General features: G+C 36.8%; 1 protein-coding gene and 1 long non-coding RNA gene across 4 annotated transcripts; one reads left to right on the top strand and one right to left on the bottom strand.

Moving 5' to 3' along the window:
* Nucleotides 1-1911: 1911 nt before the first annotated feature.
* On the bottom strand, nucleotides 1912-9048 carry nr2f2 (nuclear receptor subfamily 2, group F, member 2). 3 transcript variants are annotated; one of them, XM_057347994.1, is made up of 3 exons: nucleotides 7826-9048; nucleotides 6226-6771; nucleotides 1912-4399 (listed from the first exon to the last, which is right to left on the bottom strand). In XM_057347994.1, the coding sequence occupies exons 1-3, from the start codon at nucleotides 8280-8282 to the stop codon at nucleotides 4125-4127; spliced, it is 1278 nt and encodes a 425-aa protein (XP_057203977.1). In that variant the 5' UTR covers nucleotides 8283-9048; the 3' UTR covers nucleotides 1912-4124. The 3 variants fall into 3 exon arrangements, with proteins under 3 accessions (XP_057203977.1, XP_057203980.1, XP_057203979.1); XM_057347997.1 differs by having other exon boundaries at nucleotides 6226-6750; XM_057347996.1 differs by having other exon boundaries at nucleotides 6226-6753; nucleotides 7826-9046.
* A 1626-nt stretch (nucleotides 9049-10674) lies between these two features.
* On the top strand, nucleotides 10675-18736 carry LOC130562761 (uncharacterized). The gene is made up of 3 exons (XR_008964014.1): nucleotides 10675-11099; nucleotides 16463-16594; nucleotides 16676-18736. It is a non-coding gene; the product is annotated as an uncharacterized LOC130562761 (long non-coding RNA).
* Nucleotides 18737-21785: the final 3049 nt, after the last annotated feature.

Here is a 21785-nt window from a genome sequence, read left to right as displayed (position 1 = left end):
TTACCACTAACCTGCTCTGGTAAGCCTATCAAAGGTACTAACAATCCCTCTCTGACAAAAAATAAATAAATAAATAAAACATCCATGAAGTTTGTAGACTTTCATACTGGAAAGTTTTTATTTGAAACCATGCTATGTGCATTTAATCATTAAGCAATTATCAATAGTATCTGGTGTAGTTAATAAGTATCATCACGGTGTCATAATTACAAGCCTTCCTCCGCTATATGCATTAGCTCTGCTATTAAACGTACATTCTGGACCAAGTTTAAAACAATAACAAACATCCATCAATCATTTCCGGTCATCTAAGCAGGCCTTAACCAATGGACCCGAAACGATTTCATTTTAGTTTTCCCTGCCCATTAATAAAGGACAGAAAAACAAATAATTAAGAAATAGTTAAATAAAAAATGCATTCTTAAGTTAGACAAAAATATATTTAGCTGTAACTATTTTAAATAATAATAATATTTTTAATAATTATAATAACAGTAATAATAATAATAGTTTTATTGTTGTTAATACTATTAAATCGTTTGAAGAGTTGAAGCACAGTACTAGTCTGATTGCTAGACCTAATAAAGTTCGTCGCATTTACATTTAGTCATTTAGCAGACGCTTTCATCCAAAGCGACTTACAAATGGGGTTAACAATGGAATCGCATGAAATGTACGATGATTTCTACGGCCTTCACAGTATCTAGTCTGCCTGACCCGTTTTTATACCACAGTATTTCAGAGTTTCACTTTCGGGAAGGATGCTATTATTTATTTTCTCAAATATCCTACATAGCGGCTTTTGTAAAACGAGTCTGGAGATTAAGAAACATTAAGACACTTATTGAGGTGGCCGTGGTCTCGTTAACTTGGGCTACGCAACTCCACGTATGAAAAAAACGAGTTTTAATTACAGTGACGATAAAACATCATTGATTTTTAGGACTCCTGACAAAAAAGTTTAACACGGTTGCCGTGTGAACCTTTCCAGGCCTTCGGTGTCGATTGAGGGGGTCTTTTCTCCAAGCAATGTGGTTTCTATTACAAGACACGGCTTTGCTCCGGGGAGCCGTAGCTTGCTTTGGATTGCAAGACGCCATATTGACTCAACTAATAGGACACCAAGTTGAGAGCAAGGTTTACGGGATAACTTCACACGCTTGGTGTCCTCTAACAGATAGTCCCAAATGTGGCATTTAAGGTATTGCTTTCGGGACACTCCTCGAGGGCTGCGAGTCTAGAACAAACAGTATTTTACATTTAATGTTATTTGTCACGTTAAAAAAAAGATGGCATTTATTTTGTATTCATGGATTGAATGTCCAATGGTGCATTTCATAGCGACTTTGGACGTGCCAGTACTTGTTCTAAGAAGATTTTATATATTTAAATAGAAAGCGATACCCAGCAAGACAGTGAGAAGGAACCTCAGTGTCTACACACACTCTATACCGAGGTCAGCAAAGGTGACATGATACATGGTATTTCCTTATTGTGTTATCAAAGATGGATGAACGTTAACTTGTAAAAACCACGAATTAGAAAGTAAATCAAAAGCGTTCAATCACATTTTAAGCCGCTCCACCTTGTACTTGTATTAACATAGCCAAATTTAGAAATAACCTGGACAATTTCCTGTGCCAAACCTTGGAGTCACCCTTGCACCCTCATCCCACTCTCTCATTCGCAGTTTCTCCCCATCTCTCTCTCTCTCTCTCTCTCTCTCTCTCTCTCTCTCTCTCTCTCTCTCTCTCAGACACACACACACGCACACACTCACACACACACATACACACACACACACGGAAACCCAACCTTCATCAATTTAAAACAGGCATGAGTTAACTGTCCGATAAAATAGACAGATTTGTCTGCAAGTCATGAATAACGAAACATCAAAAGCCATTTGATTTCAAATTCATAAATTATAATTTAATACCAAGAACAAATTTACAGCAGAATGCTTGTTTACAATAAGCTAACACAAACAAACAAGAATTGTTTTCAACTATAAACTTCCACACACACTCACGTTTATCACTTGCAATTAATAATAATAATCAATAATAATAAAAAAGTATCTATACGTTATCAATACCCTGCAGTAATATATTTTATATATTTATATAAAAACGTGGGTCAGTTTAAACTGTTTATAATTACAATCATGTATCATTCACTGGTCCATATGTGGCATGAGAACAGCCCAAAACAACTGTTCAATCGACTACACAATATGATCCCTTTTTATCCAATCACAACATGGTGTCTTGTGTGTTGAAGAAAAGCCTCAAAACAAGAACAAAATTGCAAGCTTTCACACATACACACACAAGGCATCTGTTACAGACCGAAAAGGAGCAGAACACCAAGTCAAAATAGCCACCCCTTTCCAAACCAGCTCACCCTGTTAAGTGTCAACCTATCGTCGAACGTTTTTTTCCATTTTTTCTTTTTTTTAAATACAAGGGCTAGTGTACTGAATGCACAGATTATATCTATACAGTCAAAAACATTTACATTTATATATATATCAAAGGTAAAATAGGTTAGCGACCTGTGGCCATGCATTCACAGTCTAAATACATGAAAAAGAAAGGAAGAAAAAAAACATTTGTCTTAATATGTATATACATTACAAACAGAACTTTCAGTGCTACTAGCTAAGTCTGTCACTCATTTGAAGACATTTGTATTACCGAAAAAATTGGCAACCACAGTTTTATTCTTAATCACATATACGTTGTATAAAGAAAAAAGTCCTTGAAATGAATTGACCTATATTTACAAGAATACTGCCTCTACTTGTTTTCTCCATAAGTGAAATGAACAATTATAAGACTTTGTAAATTCTAAGCGTGTTCCCCATGGTGTATAGACTTCAGTAATCGTTAATAACACATTTGCGCTGTACAGGCACTTTAATGCTGTAAGTGGTGAGGGACATTTGTACGGACGTCTTATTAATACTGCTGCTTTATCATTAAAAGAACGATGACCCATCATTTTTCCCACGTTCAAAATACAGTTTACTGTGGCAAAACACTTGGGCGAGAATTCGCATGGGCGCAACCTAAGGTGGGATACTGCAATACATTTGAAAATATTAGGTGGGGTTATGCTTAACTTTAAAACACTTTGTTCTATTGTTTGCATTACAACCTGACGACCATCTACCAAAAACCAAATATAAATCAATGGACACAGGTCATAACTCTAAAAAATGTACGATTACATCTGGCAAACACTTCTGACACGAGTATAGATAACTACAGAATTGTGCAGAGTAAAGTATTGCTCCTGCATCCATTTTGAGGAATGATTCGGGGTGTCTATGTTTTAGGTAGAACAGTGGCATGAAATGTAACACACACTGTTGCATTTCGAGTACTCGTGACATTTTGTGAAAATTGTTTCGAGTGAATCATGAAAATAATCCCTACACATGTTAATTTAGGGACACCAATAGAGTAAGTGCGCTTGCAGCATTAAGCATAGCCTATATTGCTGTGGGTTTAGTTTTAATTCTCGAATTCTCGAAGAACGTCTTTACATTACTCAATTGTTAACGAAGTTATGGTTATTAGAAAAAATAAACAACAACTGCATACTACAGAATCACATAGGCCGGTTTGGAACCAGAAAGGAGAAACAAAAAAATTACAAAAACAGCTATAGATACATGGACACAGGACAATATAGCAATTTGGAAAAAAGAACTTTTTCTTCTCTCCCTTATCTTCCAAATTTTCGCTTAAATGCACTTTATAGTTTTTCTATCCCAGAAAGGATGATCAAAATCCTTGAATAATTTTTCTTTTGTCTTTTTTTACTTAGTATTAATTTTAGTGGGTTGTTTCTTTCTTCATTTTTATTATATTTTATTTTTTTTACAAAAAAAAAACACAACAACAACAACAAATAAAAACATTAGAACAAACTGTTCAGAATGACACTGGGAGCAATCTCTGGATTTCGAGGGTTCACTGAATGTCTCAATTTTGAAATTCACAGTCATTTATGAAAGTCTTTCTTCGTGAAAGTAAACTCGTGTAACAGCCGTTTCCTTCTACAAAAGAAGCGCTAACTACTGTAGTCACAGCCTCTTTGATCATTCCTTCTGCCTACTGAATCGACATGTAAGGCCAGTTAAAACTGCTCCCCGACAGCAACATATCCCTGATGAGGGTTTCAATTGGGGTTTTACCTACCAATCGGACGAAAAATAATTGCTCTATGACCGAAGACGACACTGTACGGAGAGAGGGCAAGCGCAGTAATAACTTCCCAAATCGAGTTGGCTGGTTGGGATACTGGCTCCGAACGTACTCCTCCAGAGCGCACTGGGACTTCTCTTGCAAACTTTCCACATGGGCCACGTCTGACAGGCCGCAAGCATCTATAAGGTATAGAGAGAAATCAAATGTTTGTCAAATCCAGATCATGAAATAAAAAATGGCACACTGCAATAATGCACTATTTAATTTCCCTTTGCTATGTGTGCAGACTATATGTATATATGTGAACAATATATGTAACTAAGGCACTAAACATGAGTGGTTTGGAAAAAATATATGTGGTCCCGTTCTTTATTTTGTTTTTATTTTTGTAATTAAACTCATATACCCCATATTAGCTCAGAAACCCTATAGAGTTGTTTATCGTATTTTTGTAACAGAGAACCGAATTCCAGTATAGCCTACTTGTTACAAATTGTTATAGTTTTTTTTTTATCATTTTGATGCTTGCAATCTTGCCATCTCCATAAAAACACAAAATTAACAGCATGTGAGTCATAATAATTTATATTATATTATTCTATTATTTTATCTTTTATTATATTGTTTTTGCAAAAGGGACAAAAAATGGCACTGAGAGCACTTTTTTAAAACGCACGTTGAGGAATAAAAATGCAAGTGTTAATTATAATAATTGCCTAAAAAACACTCTTTAGTCCAAAGTTTTAAAACCGTAACTTGGCAGAGTATATGCAACACCAACTTTCAACTCAATAAGGTGATTGCGAAATGCTGACCTTCATGACAAACTTTTAACACGTTTACGACTGTTGCATTACCTCGATATTTCTCATTTGGGTTTTGATTAATTTCTATTTAATTGTTGTTCATAAAATTATCTGTAGGAACACTGCGTAATTGGATTTGTATTGAGCGAGCTGCAATCCAAATTCTGCAATTGGCAGTAAAGCTTTTCTAATCACGAATTTTAAACAGAATATATTCGACATCAGGTTTTACGTCTTTAAAACTTTTTCGCTTTAGCTCTGTGATAAACAAATAAAGAAAGGAAGTCAGGGTCATGACCCAGTTCTGGAACGAGTCCAGCGTGTGTCTTGGATCCCTAGATCATCCTAACAAAACAAGGAAGAAACTGCTAGCCTCCTAACAACGCAGAGATTTTTTTCTCGACCGCCGCAATAAAACACAATTAAACATACCAGGCCATTTATATTTATCATGACTTGATAGATCTATCAATTTAAAATATCGCTCCAGCGTAAAGCTGGCCTTTAATATGTGTAAATGGTGCATTAGGCCTTGCTTGCCTTTCCTACGAGCCTCAGTCCCCCCACACCCCCACCCCTCAGCATGACATCCTTAATATCTGTCATTCCAAATAAATACAAATAATTGATTGCCTTTCTACATCATATTACTTATATACTTATACGTATTGTAAAAGTAACATACCTATTGTATAAATACATTTAGGTTTCATGCGTTTAAGGTTCTCTGAGATTGTTTACATTATTATTATTATTATTTTGGGTGATTTGGGGGTTTGTAGCCTAATAGGCGTTAGGGAAATTTATATAATTTTATTCCTTAAAAACACGCTTTTTTATTTGTTGACTGTTACGGAATATTAACTCGGTCACCATATAGCTTTTATCGCATCAATCAAATTTTAAACAGAGATGTTTTAACGTATTGTTGATGCCCCATGTTAAAAAAACATTTTGGCATAGACTAAATAATTTTCTCGAATTTACACGTTTAACTGGGTTCATTATCAAGGGCTTTGTTGATTATTTACATTTACGTATCTATTGATACTTTTCTATTTTTACAGCATAACAAACCCTAAAATTGTCACACAAATGAATTCTAGATTGGTTAAAAATACGTCAAGATGCTTTACTCTTCAAAGACTAAAATATAAAGCAACTGATTAAAAACACACGTTTCAAAAAATAAAACTTACCTGAAGTGAACAAAACGATGGCCTTTAAACAACTGTATTCAGCAGAGTCAACGTGTAAAGCCTTGAGCTTTTCTACTTGTTCTTGGAAGATCCTAATGTGGTCCATAAAGGCGACCACTCTGTCCGCAGACATGGGGGAGGCATGGAGCCCAGCCGCCGCCAGAAGTGGAGCCACATGGAGCGGCATGGAGCACTGAGCAGCGTTGAGCACAAACAACTCACTCCAGGTCAACCTCAAAAGGGCAACCTGGTCGGTGATTTGGAGGTCTGGGAAGAAAGGAATATTCCTAGCCCACTCCACAGCACTAAACAGCATCCTGGCTGCCAGTTCACAAATGTTCTCGATGCCCATGATGTTGTTGGGCTGCATGCATTGACTGCCATAGCGAGATGTTGGGTAGGGCTCCGCTCGTAGTAGTAGAGAGATATATCCGGATAAGTAGGAATGGCAGTGCAGTGGGTCTCCATTTGTCAAGGCGAACTGACCATGGTGAGGCTGTGTGGGTGGCATCCTTCCTCTTTGCACTGCTGCGGTAAAAAGAGAAACTGTATATATTGATGCTTGAATTCTACAAAACACATTGTACAGTACACAAATCATAGATTGACCTTACATTTGCTTTACTTGGTGTGATGTTCCCACACATTTATCTTAGTGATACACACGGCCATAACACTATTAACCTAAATATTTCATTATTACAATAAATTGTGTCACTGGACACTTACAAAACTTTTAAACTGTCAAAATGGCCTTCGTGATTCCACTGATTGTTGCGATAATTTAAATAAATAAAACCAGGTTATGATGTCTTCAGAGTAATGTTCTGTATTGTGCATTGCGTTACAAATCCACAATGTAATTTATTAAGGCAATCCCCGTTTTATACTCTTAGAAAAAATATTCATCCACAGTTAACGCTATAGCAAGATATTGCTAAATGTTTGGATTTTGGTGTAACTTTCAAATAAGCTGTGCTTTACGTTTCATAGCAGTCAACATAAGTCCAGTGAATACATGCACAAAGAAAGACATGAATGCTAACCCTTAACCTACTTAGCTAGCGACACAGTCAGTTCTGCTGTCTACTGAGTATCTGCGGCTGAACTGGATTTCTGCTGCTGGAATATTTAATCAAATAATCAATAATAAAAGCGTAACGGTAATTATTATTCACTTTTCTATCCGAGATGAGCGATGTATACGGCGACCAAATGTAGCCTAGTGTGTGTGTGTACGAGTGTGTGTGTATGATTTTGACGCTGTCTCTCCATACACCCTTGCCATAACCGCGCGGCATATCTGCAGTGATATTATAAAAAAACAGACGAATGCCATTTATTCTTCGCTAAATAAAAGCGACAATCAATTTTACGTCTGAGAGAAAGGCGTACGATGCGAAATAGAGAGGGCGCTCATTATTCTAGCGTTAAGAGCGCCGCGATAGCGCTCAATCTCGAGCGATAAAGGCGGTTCCTTCGCATGCTGTGGTCGGGCAGCCTACGAGAGAAGAGCCGGGGATAAAACATAGGGAAGCGTATCACACACATTTCAGACACATAAGACAAAGACAGCAGTAAAATAACAAATTCCGAATACCTTCCCGTCTCATGCCAACTTTGAGGCATTTTTTGAGGCGGCAGTACTGACACTGATTGCGATGGTGCTGGTCAATGGGACAATTCCTGTTGGCACGGCATGTGTAAGTGAGGTTCCTTCGTACGCTCCGTTTGAAAAAGCTCTTACACCCCTCGCACGTGAACTGGCCATAGTGTTTGCCACTGGATTTGTCCCCACACACCACGCACTCTATATGCTGAGGCTGTTTTTCCGACTGGCTCTGCGTCGTCTGGTTCGTCGGGGTGGACTGTGTGTTGTTGTTCGGGGGTCCTTGAACGGGTGTCTGAGGGGTCGGAGGGGCAACCTGAGAGGCCGTAAGACCCAGCTGGCCTGGTTGAGGGGTCGGAAGGGATAGTCCTCCTTGGGCTTGCGATGAGAGGGTGCCCTGGGTCTCGGCCACATCGTCCTGGGAGCCTCTCCACACTACCATTGCCATATCTATCAGTCAACGTTAATAAAACTTTTTGTCCCCCGTTTTTGGTTTCGGAATACTTTGTTTAAAAAATAAATGCAGCACGGTGACTTAATCACTTAGGACGGCAAAATAAATAATTCAAGATCGATACGGTCGGCTAGAGTCTGATTGTCCGTTGAAAGTTGCGCACCGATGTCAGAGTAGCCTATTTCTTGACTGAAATAGCGTTACCTGGTATGTGGTTAAAACTGAAGCAAAGACGAGCCGAATAGCAGCCTTGCTCTCAGAGGCCAAGTCCAGTGGCACTTGCAGTCATCCATCCAGTAAACCCATCAAGGAAAAATGGAAAATAAACACGGCGGAAGAGGATACTGACAGAGACGGGCGGATAACTTCACGCGTGCAGCGATGTTCGGACGCACAGAAACGCGCAGCTTTAAAGACACTTGCGACGAGCACGAAGTTCCTGCTTAAAGTCTTGAAGAAAACCAACTGGCAAAAAAATATCGCCGCTTCTTCCTTTTCTTCAGATGAGGCAGCGCTAGCAGCCGCGCGCAGTTGTAGCCTGTGCTCGAGTCAAATATGAAGTCAACTCTCCGGCAAGCAGGACCGATAATAAAACAAAAAGATCACAACCTATAGAACCTCCTTCGTGCGCGTAAAAATAATAAGAGAGAGAACAGAGAATCAAAGTGATCAAATATGTTAAAAAGGGGGAGGTTAGGAAGTGACTGCGATTTGCAGGCGCTGGGCTGGCAGAATGCTTTCTCTCTGATCAGCTCACTGAGCTCTCTATATAGTGAACTTTGACACGACTGCTGCAACTTAGCACACGTTACCATGGAGATGAGTTGCCATATATGGAAAGTGACTGTGTTTGACTGGTCAGAGCTCACGGACCTCCCCCTGAACTCTATTGGCTAGTCGGCACTTGTGCTACTTGGTTCTTTGCCAAAGCCAGGAAAAAGGGTCGAGGAGCCGCTTGGTCCTAAAGAGAGTAGGACACCATTTTATGAAAAATGATCGCAATCCATGTGCATGTATTTAAAATAAAAAAGACGATTATCATATATTTTGAAGCAACTTGTACTCAGTACATTGGTTTAAGGCTTTTCACATTCAATATTATTCAAATGGGAATATTTTTAATATATATATATATCTTTCCTGTTATCCGATAACTAAACAAAGAAAATGATTCTCTAAGAGCACCGTTATAATGATAATTCTTTATTTTTTAGTTTTCATCGTACTACATGCATAGAATACCAGTTCGTCACATACATTCTACAAACTGGCTGCAAAGTGCGTGATTTGGTCAATCCATTTATCAGCACGACGGCTACTTATAAATCATGAAACTGCATCATTTATCAACGGTCAATAATGCTGTGACAATACATTTAAAACAGACTACGCAAGGAAATAAGCAACACTCGCGAAAAGATATACTGATATAAGTCGCAGAACTCTACGCTGTAACCAATGAAGGTCTTTGTGTCAAATATTAGTTATATGATCGAGATATGTGATAAAACTCCTACTTTGAAAGTAGGTGTAAAAGCCCACCAAAAAACAAATAGCCTCATAATAAATCAAAAAGCCGCAAGGGTCAGAATTTGCGATAGCTTTTTCATTAGATACCATTAGAATTGTGCGAATAGGCTGCAGAATTTCTTTGACATCAAACTAATTCTCAAAACTATATTTATTACCAATATATGACATGTTTATATTTCAAACACAAAGTACACAATTGCTAGCATATATACCTTTCATATATTAATTAATAAATGTATTCATTTTGTTAACTTATCATAAGCACCACTTGCCATATGCGGTGTAGTTTTGTTTTCTATATGACTATTAACAAAGTGATGCAGTCGTATATTAAATATAAAATTTCTTTATAATCGTCCATAACAATACATTGATCGAGATACAGATCGAAGGACAAAAGATTTTTCAAAACCCCGTGATATTTAGCCATTTTGTAACCAACGTTATTGTTCTGTTACAGAAGGTGAGCCTGATTCTTAGGGGCCTTAAAATGATACATAGGCTACATTTTAACGACATCTCAATATCTTATGTATGGACGACTGCGTTGAAAAAATGACAATGAAATAGATAATTATTTTTCAAAATGTATGCACCCATAAGCTCTGATGCTTTGTGAAGAGGCAAAAGCTTAGAAGTCTGATGTTAATGATGTTCGCTGTGAACCTCAGGGTGGTCAAATGAGGTGTCTCCCATTTCGTTCCTCGGGTTATAAGTCAAAGCAAATTTTTTAAAGCTTGCTTGTTGAAGTCTACTTTCTGTATCACCAGGGGTTGTCAGAGTTGGGTCCACTGAAAAATGTACAGTGCTAAATCATAGCATATGCTGCCCAAGAGGAAAATGCCGAAGACTGGATGTACAACAGTATATGGGCGCCCCCTAGCGTATGGATTATTTCTGCCTGAAATCTTGCTTTAAGGTGGAAGAGCCATCTTAAATGGAAACTACATCGGTCGCTCGCCTCTCACATACACCAAAGTAACATGCGCCTATTTTAATCTGATTAATGCTTTTGAGATTTTCTTCTAATTGACTTGGACGTTGCAGAAGTGCGTTTGTAAGTCTCTGCCACATTTATTCTCTAGAGTGTTATTCGCGCACGGGAGTATTGCTGCGTTTCGGTTAATTTTGGCAAATTTATTGAAACGGTAAAAAGTGAGCACCGTTCCTCATCTCCGACCATTCAATGCAACGTATGTGAACAAGGCAGCCGAAAGCAGCACTGCAGAAGTAAATTACATCTTACCGATGCTTTTTGGATTTTACCTTCAGATCAAGGTGAGTGTTGTTTTCACAATTGAACTAATAATAAACGGATGTCTGCTACTAGGTTCTTCTCCAATGCTGGCAAATAACACTGGTTTTAGATACACAGACAGACAAAGCGAAATTTAGCATCCCTTTCCAAATTACAGTTATTAAACAAGTATGTTAAAAATAAAATAATTCAAAATTTAACAGACAGGAAGAAAGAAAAACTGCGTGATAAGATAAAATGATTAATGAATTTAAAAAATGTTTCAGAATGCGTTTGCTGTGGTTGCAATGACAGTCTTTTATTTTTTTTTTAAATGTATATTGATGATAAATACACAACACAAGAGACAAGCAGATTTACCGTACAATCGAGACGTAGACATGCTAAGCGAGATTTGATTTTTAACAATTATAGCCCAAACATACCAAATGCATATGATGTCGATTCGTCTTCCCCGTGATGCATCCTCTCCTATATGATAAAATGTATTTAGTCTTCTCTCTCTGTGCGAATTAAGGTTCTGTTTATTCCTTATCCACTGACGGAGTTATAAACAAAAATGCATGAATTAGAATAATTACTAAAACTTTAGGGAGGGAAAAACACAAGCCGACAAACTAAATCAGTCAAACTTTTCTGCGATGCTTGAATCACGTGTTAATATTTGGTACATATCCTAATAGAGGTCACATTGATGACATTGACGATTTCTTCAAAATTTCAGAAGATGCTCCTGTGCGTCTTTTTCTTTTCCACAGTAGGTAAAACCCTCTTAGTGCAGCTGCTTTGTGTGGACTGTGTGATTGGGAGAGGGAGGGGGTGAAGTCAGGAGAGACACCTGTCTGTTTATGTGCAAACTAGTAACAGTAATATATGTCTTTGTCGCGTTTTCAATTGTCTAAAGCTAGGACTTTATTAGTTCCATGAACTTCGATCACTGATGCTATTAATTTTTACCGTTATGTAAAAAATGCTATATATGTTAAAACGCTATAGGCAGCAAAAAGATGTATAATAAGAAGAATGCACGTGAGAACGGCTGTTATAACAATTATTATAGTCGGTGTCTTAATAATAATACACCTAAAAGGACTTAGATAGACAACTGCATTCTTAAGTGACGTCAAACTGCCATTGACCAGACAATTACGATGGAAGTAATTTAGTGTAGGCCTTATTAAGAGACTAGTTTTTAAGACACTTGCTATATGGTCATCATTACAGACCGCTTTAATTGCTGAATACACCAGCTATACATTATAATCAAAGATCTGGACTGTAGTGTAGACTGTAACTGTATGTAAAATTCAAAACTCCATATAACCATTTGATAGATGCTTAAGACAAAAAGTATTTTTTTATTTAAAGCATGCCAGTATTTTATACGCAAAAAGTCATGCTTTTAATTAAATTAGTACACATCCTTAATATATCTTTCTCAAATGTAACATTTTACATAAATAGCTAATTAAATAAATATTTTATTTTGACATCCCCAACTTTATGCTAATTGTTTTATATCTAAATAAGAAAACACCAGCCTTAAATTCATCACTTAAATCACGCATAAATCGGTGGTTCATGTTAAGTAACGTTAGACGAAAGCCTACAAACAGCCGTTTTCAAGCAACTTGATGTTGATAAGTAAGTGTACCCTGAGTCGTCCGGGTACATTCATCATCGTAAAACGGACTGCACAAGAGTCCTTACACACACAGAGCTCAGCAAGCATCCACACACACAATAGCGCACCCCCATCGGGACCTTCATCGATTAGGACGAGACACTACACTAAATATTTACTGATCACACACAAATAGCAGGATCTTTAACGATTTTCCATGGCTGGGACGCGAAGAAAAGGGTAAATCACTTTATTATTGTTTGTGAAGTAAAGTATGCACTCTGGGACACAGTTGTATAAAATGTGACTCCTTTAAGGCGAGTTATATGAATGAATCAATAGACTTTAAATAAACAAGTCAAATATTCAGCCCGTAACAGCAAATCTTTCAACGAGTGTGATTGACAGACCAAGCAAGGAGATCAGACGACTATAGCCTAATAAACAAGATGGTACAGTTTAAAAGAAACACCTAACATTTGGGTAATTATGATTAAATTAAATGCAAATTATATAAACCCTAAAATACTAAATTATCCATTGGCTTTTGTACAAGTAATGCACAGTGAATTTATTTTCCGCATATGGTCGTGGTCACAGATCTAAGTCTCAAAGCACTTCACGCGCAGGTTTGATGCAGGTGTCTGTTGCGCTTTGATGGGCTGGATGAGGAAAGTTCAACCTAACTAATCTTATCTCTGCCTTCACCGTATCCTTCAAGCGAGAGATAGAGAGAATCTGACCCTCGGGTCACTCAGATCCCGGCCTGATTAACCCTTGCAGACCCAGTATGGAGCAAAGGTTAACCAGGCTAATCAACATGAGGAGACTGATTAAGCTGAACGATCACAAGGCAGAATGCATAAATGCACTTTATTATTTCAAATATACAAAAACCGTGACAAAAAAGGGAAAAAAATCCCAAATCGCTCAATTCAATATCGGCCATTATTGTAATGCATCATGCTTATGCTGAAACGTAGGATACAGGATCACGACATTTTGCCACCCCATAACACTAATTTGAACAGTTAAGTTTTACCATCTTCTCTTAATAATATAACAATAATAATAATTATTATTAACTAATTAATATTATAACTAATTGTATTCTGACATTCGAATGACTTTGCTTTTAGGGTTTATCAGTGTAGATTAAAATGCGGCTAAACCAGCACGTAATAGACCTGTCAGCTGCTGTGTTTGCAGTCTATATTGCACATCTGTTGTGACGTTGAAGACTTTTTCCATATATTTCTTAGCAGTGAGCAATTACAATTTTCTTCAGCAATAAATAGCAATTTATTTGGTCATAAAAAAGCTGTATACCTATTATATTTTCAGACTGTTTACAATATAAACATGTGCGTGTATTCTAATATACACCATTACCTGTCACTGTCAAAGTTTGTTCATAATTTCAATACAAGGAACATTAATTATCATTAGAAGTAATAATATGCAACATCATACAATGCTACAGACCGTTTGGATGATATTAACAAATTAAATAGAAGCATCATTTCAAAGCTTTTTTCTGGTTTTGTGAGGCTGGTGCATTGAAAAGGACGTGGTCAAACAAGTTACACATGACTGATAGCATGAAATGTTTCCATGAACTAGCTACTAATGTGAATTAACAAGCTACAAATGTTCCTAATGTCTTAAATTTAATTTAAGCAAACACATGATTATTCGTACTGACACTAGTTTATATGTCAATGCATACCTGTGCATGTGGTCATTTTACTAAAAAAGGGAGAAAAATACAAAAAACAGTAACTATGAAGCATTTTCTCACGCAATCTAGCTGCTTTTATTGTGTGTCATTTAAATAGACTCCCCTTGACATAGTCTTTAAACTCATTCAAGAAAATCTCATATCGGTTACGGGCAAATTGAATAGGATTATGGTTTTATTCTGTACAGGAGCCTGGCTCTGTGCCCAAATATGGTGTAATTTGTTCAGCATTACCTTCGGTCCTAAAACAACACCATAGCCCTGGGAATTTACAAAACTTCTCATTTCTTCGGAGGATACGTTCTCACTGTGTTTCACTTTCTAAGACAAGAATATGGACCATTTGTTGCCACAGTCCATGAAAAAGATCTTGTGGAAGTTACGCCCATCACATATAGCCTAGACTTCAAAATGTCCTTTTCTTACTTCTTACAGTGTAGTAATAATACCAGGCTGCAGCTAGACTAAAGTGATACGGCATGTTACACAAAGTGTTGTGGTATAATGAATTGTACTACCAAATAAGTGATAGTTTTGACAGTGGTTATGGCAGTGATATAAAAAGGCAGTAAACATTACAATGTAATCATACAGGTGAGGGGTCATACTCCAGTTTTGATGTAATAAAATAGTTAAAAGTGAGTTTTGCTGTGCTGTCATTAATCTGATAAAATGCATTGATACGAGACCATGCAAATGATTTGCCATCTGTAGCTAGTCATATTTTTGGTCTTTGAAGTTTATTGTTGGTTTTAATATTTGATTGAATAAAATGATGCAAGTCAATGGTACATTAATGCATAAGAACTTAAAGGCGGTTACTCTTTTGTACTGAAGTGCTAAACCTCCGCACTAAATTTCGCTCAAATCCGTGTTTGAGATTTTTGTGTAACGAGTGCAATATTTCCTAAAGCTGATGCAGAAGCGCTTGGACTTTTCAGATAGGGGTCTGAGATGGTTCTCACTATACAAACGGGAGCTTTAAATAACTACTAAGTTACCTAACTACTTATAATTTGTAAAATGTAAATTTCGTATAAAAGTAATATGTGAACAAATGTGTAGACACAGAACTGTTTCTGAAATTGTCAGACACTGGAATGAGAATGTTTTATTATGAGAAAACGTATTTGTTGCAACGGCTGTTCACTACAGTATTAATCTAAAAATAATCATTGTACTTTTGAAAATTAATTTAGTTTAACTGGACTATATAACAAACCGACTAAGAAACAAGAATGGGATAGACAACAATTTGCATGACATTAAATTCTTGTAAGAAAAGTTTTTATGCCATTGGTGTTTACTTAAGTCTGTTTGATTGATTCCTGGTGCAGGTTACCCTCTCCCTGTCTATTTCTGTTTGCCCTCAGGGACAATCTAAAAGAAGCCAGCAGAATCATGATAGATCACAGAGTTTGATTCTCTAATGATGGATTACGGTGTCAATTTAACCAGTAAACGTTTAATTTGTTTCCATAATCTTTTCTTGGACTGAATGCCAAACTTCCTTTCATTTTCCACTTCACCACTTCAAGGCAAAACTTTGCTTTGCAAAAGAGGATGTTTCAAACCGCAACAAAATGTTTGCATTGTTGCATTTCGACAGTTCTTTTCCCGAGGCAAAATTTATGTTAACTTTGATGTAATTAGAAGAACAGTATAAATGGAAAAAATGTACACTCAATAATAAGCCGCTTAACAACATAGTAAAATGGATATTGTGTCAAAGTCACTTTTTTATGTCGTGCCATATTTTCATTAAAGCTCACTATAAAAAAGAACAACACACAATATGTGTAAAGGCAAATATGGGGTGTCTGCAAAGTTTTTCCTTAAATTACACCTGAAAATAACACATTATAATTGTCACTATTAACCACTTAAATAGTAGGACCACTTTAATAGTAGTAGTAGTAGAACCCTAAATAGCTTTTCCAAACCTTAAGGCTTATATTCTTGATGATAGGAATATCAATGAATGTATTCTGGGAGATTTGTACTGTGCACTGTTTTAGACCTCTGCAGGCATGTGAAGAGGGCAGAGGACACTGTGGGGACCAAAGAATGCTCAGTGGTGACATCAACACCAAATGCATGATGGGAAGAGGAACCGTGCATGATGATCGGACAATGACAAAGCAGGGAAGGTAAGCTTTGGGATAGGGTTGACTTAATGTATGCTTTTGAGCTGCCTAATTAACTAACATGCGATAGGTATTCTTTTATAGGCGAAACGATCCGTGGCTCAGTTGACAGCGGGCTGATTGAAATCAACTATGGTTTGTATGGTTGTAAATTTTGCATGTATTCATACGATGTAGAACAGAATCGTGGTTTAAAGGGACTATTGGAAGACTCATATTTTTTCTAAATAATGATGCATTGTAATAAAGGATTTTCCTCAACCCTTGATATAAATGTAACTACGTATACTTAAAATGTGGAAAAAATAAATTAAAATAATAAAATAAATAATAATAAATAAATGTGAGTATAAATTACTATTATTTTTTGTTATTATTATCAAATAGGAATTCTTGTTATATGTAAACCAATACTTGTTCCTAGTAGCTTTATGAACAGGCATTTGGGATTATCCCTTCCCATTCTTTTCCAGTCTACAATTTTCCAGATCTTAATATGAAGTTATAGTGTAAAATCAAAATTTTTTAATTTTTACACTGGTCATGGTTAAGCAGTAAATCTTCATTTAATGTGGAGCTGTAACTGCCATTTTTATTGTGAAAATTGCTATGTGTCCAATTCTTAACTCCTATTAAAAATAGATTTTTATTATTTTCCACGTATACTTACAGTATATTACTTACATTTTCCATATATACTTATAATTTTGCTTTTACCATACCAGTCTGGATTCAATCATTGACCACAAGACTAAACCCAAGTTATTGGGAAATATAAATGTTTTCAGAAGTAAGCAAAGAGCCAAAGGAAAAGACATGGGAAAGAGAGAGAAGGTGGGAGAGAGATATTAAGAATATATACTGACCGTAATTGAAAGCAGCTTGTTTTCTAATGAGGACTACTGGGAGACATAAGCAAAGGTTTTTAGTTTGCTTTTGCACTTAAAACTTACACGCTTCAGAACATATTATGAGCACTACTGTCTGTATATCAAAGGAGGATGAAAACATGTAATTGGTGAAAAATACCATTACACTATTATTTTAACTGCTACATTTTAAGACTACTGTCAGTCTAAATTGATCTACATTAAATCAAATGTATCAATGTTATTAAGCTTGTTTTTTTTTACTTTGATGATACACATATATATGCGTGTGTGCGTGTGTGTGTGTATGTATGTATCATCAATTACAAGAAAAAAATATGTAGGATATCAAAGGAAAGCGGGGTGCAAAAATGAACTGAACCACACACACGCACTGGCAGTGGAAGGAAGGGCAAAGAACACTCAGCACAAGATTTAATGAGTGCTGAGTTGTTGTGGTATTTGCAATGCGGCCAAAAAAGCTCAGCTATGTTCAGGAAGCATGTGAAGTGTCTGCAATGAAAAAACGTTGTCAAACAAGATTTGGGATCAATTACCCAGACAGAGAGTGTAATGTTTACGCGAACCCCCTGAAAGAGGCAGTGTCCGGGGAAACTTCAGCTGCAGGCCCTGAAGTGCTCATGTAACTGGCTCTTGAAGTCCTCTCTAAGGACATTCGTTTTGTCACCTCCAGTAAGAGCTGTTTAGTCGCAGCCACAAAGTATTACCCTGCTCCCTCTTGCCCTCAAGAAGCACACGTAAAGTACTTTGTCTCAGCTATTGCCTAATAATAAAATAATACATTACAGACCAAGTTAGGTTTTCCTTACAGATGACCGATTTTAAAATGTAGTGTCTGTGTTTTTATTACTTGCAGACGTTATAAATTCCACATGTCCAAACGTGTTCTATTGTCACTCCAGGGAATCTTCGAGAGTGAGGGTATCATTGTCTTGAAAATAATGGACATGTTGTATTTCATTACATGTTATATTCAATAATGTACTGAAAGAATCCTGTGCTTTTTTTTTTAGATGCCCATTTAGACATTGTAAACACATAAGTGCTTAATCTGTCTTTAGCCTGCAAAGGGTGTTAATGATATCAATCACATTCTTTAACCTTGGTTTAAAAGGTCTGGCTATGTACAGCAGCTGCCAGCGTGCACCTTTTAAGGCAATTAAGGAATTTACATTGAGGAAAATAAATAGTAGTGCCTGAAACAGGGTGCGGAGAAATACAGAGACGTTAACACAGACTACAAATAAACTTCATAACGCTGCCAAATGGTCCTTGTCTTTTTTATTGATTCTTCTTAAAGAGACATTTCAAAATCTTTTCACCAACTTCACTACTTGAAGAAAGTTAGGTTCTGAGGGCAGCCTTTCATACAGAGCTCAAGGAAAAGTCACAGACTTATGGCCTCACTATGTGTGTCTACCCATATGGTAAGTTACAAACAAACACATCTGCATTCCATTCAGGGAAAGAGAGAGGTGTGAATGTCAATGAGACGGGGCAAGAGGTCAATGCTTACAACATGTCAAGGACTGTTTTTTTCCAGGACGGCAAAAATACTTCATGGTACATGAATAAGTTGAATGTGTGAAAATAAACTCAGCTTTGTTTGCTGTTAGACACAACTTAAAAACCAGGCACGTTGGTTGTGTTCGGATAAAATGTTTTACAGCATGAACTAATATATATATAAATATATATATATCCAGTAATAATTTAAGCCAAAGTTTCCCAACAGAGAACCGCCCATTTCATTTTATTTATAAATGTGCAGGAACATCAGCTTTGATATCCACATAATGCAATGTACTATGGCGGTCTACACAAAGAGATAGTAAATCTTTACAAGGATAAATGATGGCTCTCCAGGCAACAGTTCCATGTTGTATCGCATAATGTAATACATTTTTCTTTGGTTTCACAAAATTAAATCTGTGGTTCACCTCAAAAGCCAAGCAGCGTGGACTGTCCTATTCAAAGAGTAAATGTTATGGTTTGTAGTATGTGTTTCCATATGTCAAAATATACAATGAATCTACGGCATAAAAATCATGTTTAGATAGGTACAAAAGAAGAGTCTTTATGCAGAGTGGGACCAATTAAAAATGCAAAATTAAAATGCCATGACCAGCAAAGCCAGGATGTAATTCGATTGGTGTCCTGTAAATGAATGCAGTGTACATACATACAATGAATGCAGTGTACATACATCACAAAAAGTATGCCTTTAATGGATAATAGCTGCATAATAGACTGTTTCAGCAGCAATAACATAAACAAACGTTATGTGGCCCAAACTTAACTTTCGGTAGACCTCCACAAAGAATCAATAACTTTTGAGTAGTTTTATTGTATTTTATTACAATTAATATACAATAAAATATGAATACAAATAATATTAATATTAATTAAACATAAAATAAATGTTTATATTTGAACCAAAAAGTAAACTTTGGGCCAGACGAGTGCATCTGATGAATCTATGATTTTCCAACTTGGATTGTTGCAACATTGGTTTTTTAGCTTAAATTAATATATTAACTTTCTAAATACACTTTTAAAAATAACGGAGCTTCACAATGCCACAAAATAACTATTTTTGGCTAAATGGTTCCATAAAGAACCTTTAACATCTAAAGAACCTTTCTGTTTCACAAAAGATTATTTTCTTGTCAGAAGAGAACCAAAAATAGTTGTTTTATGGCATTGCTCTGTAGCACCTTTATTTTTAAGAGCGTAATAGTTTTTGGTATGCAGGTCCGATAATGGTACTGACTATGAACCCTACATACAAACAACTATGTAAGTGTCACGTTATGGACTGTCACATCTACCTGCATTTGTTGCCAAATCTGGAAAATTATTATACTGCTGTTATTTAATTCAGGGGGTTTGATAATATATTACTCATTCAAAGATCTGATGTAAAATGAGAGAAAAAAATGACACATCCAGATGACTATTAGGTAAATTTAAAGCTATTTAATCCCTTCCTGAACACCAGCAAACACTCATGGAACTTCAGAGATGTAGATCTAACTCCCACAAATGTCAAGGCTTAGAAGGCAGAATCCTACAAAAGGATCCATCGCTCTATCTAGTAACATCTCAAAACATAACATGACCTTGATCTGCGCGGCGCAGCTAGCGCGCTGAATCAGCTGGACCATTACATCAAAGTCACCAAAGCTCATTAGACTGGAATGATCAGTTTAGACATTGCAGTCTGACCCAAAACACTCACTGATCAGTGGCACTCATTACTGCTCTTGGACGTCCTAACACGTCAGGTCAGGAACTGGCTAATCTCTCCCTCAGCCTGCCTGATGTTCCTATCTGAAACTGTGGACACCCGGAGACGCACGAGGTGGGCCCGATTACATACCTTTTGTCTCAACAGTGCAGACAAAAAATTATAATCCCTTATGTAACTTATGTCTGAAGCTTTTCCTCTTTCATGCTTTTTTTGTGATCGTTGGATAATTGAGTATAGAGTGTCAGCTAATATGAGCATTTGACCCAGGCCAGTCTAGACTTTTCTTTGGAAATGAAACATAAGCAGAGGGAAGACTAACATGGGTGTGGTTGCTACGCCACACTCGGCAACCAGGTTTTCCCCCGTTTCCCATGTCTAGCATCATGCTAAGTGTTCAGATTCACACATATGCCCATCTCGAAACTGCCTGAGAGTTGCTGAACTCACCCTAAACAGCTCTGCCTTCAATTACAGGTAGGATTGACTTGAATGAAATTTCACTCCACATAATGAACCCACAGGAAGTCAGCAATCTCTCTAAAGATAAATTGGTGAAATGACCTTATTAGCCTGGTGGGCTAGCATTTTACATAAATAACATCTGCTTATACTTTGTCAGCCTCTTGAATACTGAAGAGAGGTGTCAGCCACTAAAATGATCTACTTCAGAAGTGCACACGCGAAATACACCCAGTAGTCTGCTCACATACAACGCTATACTTAAGTTTCCTCACTATTCCGCAGAAAGTCAGCCAACGAATTTACAATCGTACGCTTGTCTGTCAAAAAGTTCAATAGAATCCAGCCTGTTCTTATTGAATGAATGTGCAGAGTCACACAGAAATGTTATAAAACAAGAGGCCGGTGGTAGCATATCTGCAACACTATGTAACTCTGGGCATTGACCTGCAAATGGAAAACATTGTATTGCATTCCATCACAGTGACTCTCTCACATGTAATTACTTCCACATTAGATCCCTCGCTCACTCCCTTTCATGAAAGCAGATCCCCTCTGACATCTCCAGGAATACAGCCATGTGTTAGCAATG

The sequence above is a fragment of the Triplophysa rosa genome, linkage group LG12, assembly GCF_024868665.1.
Source record: "Triplophysa rosa linkage group LG12, Trosa_1v2, whole genome shotgun sequence".
Lineage (NCBI taxonomy): Eukaryota > Metazoa > Chordata > Actinopteri > Cypriniformes > Nemacheilidae > Triplophysa > Triplophysa rosa.
Note: the sequence above shows the minus strand (reverse complement) of the source record. Positions and strands in the feature narration are given on the sequence as shown.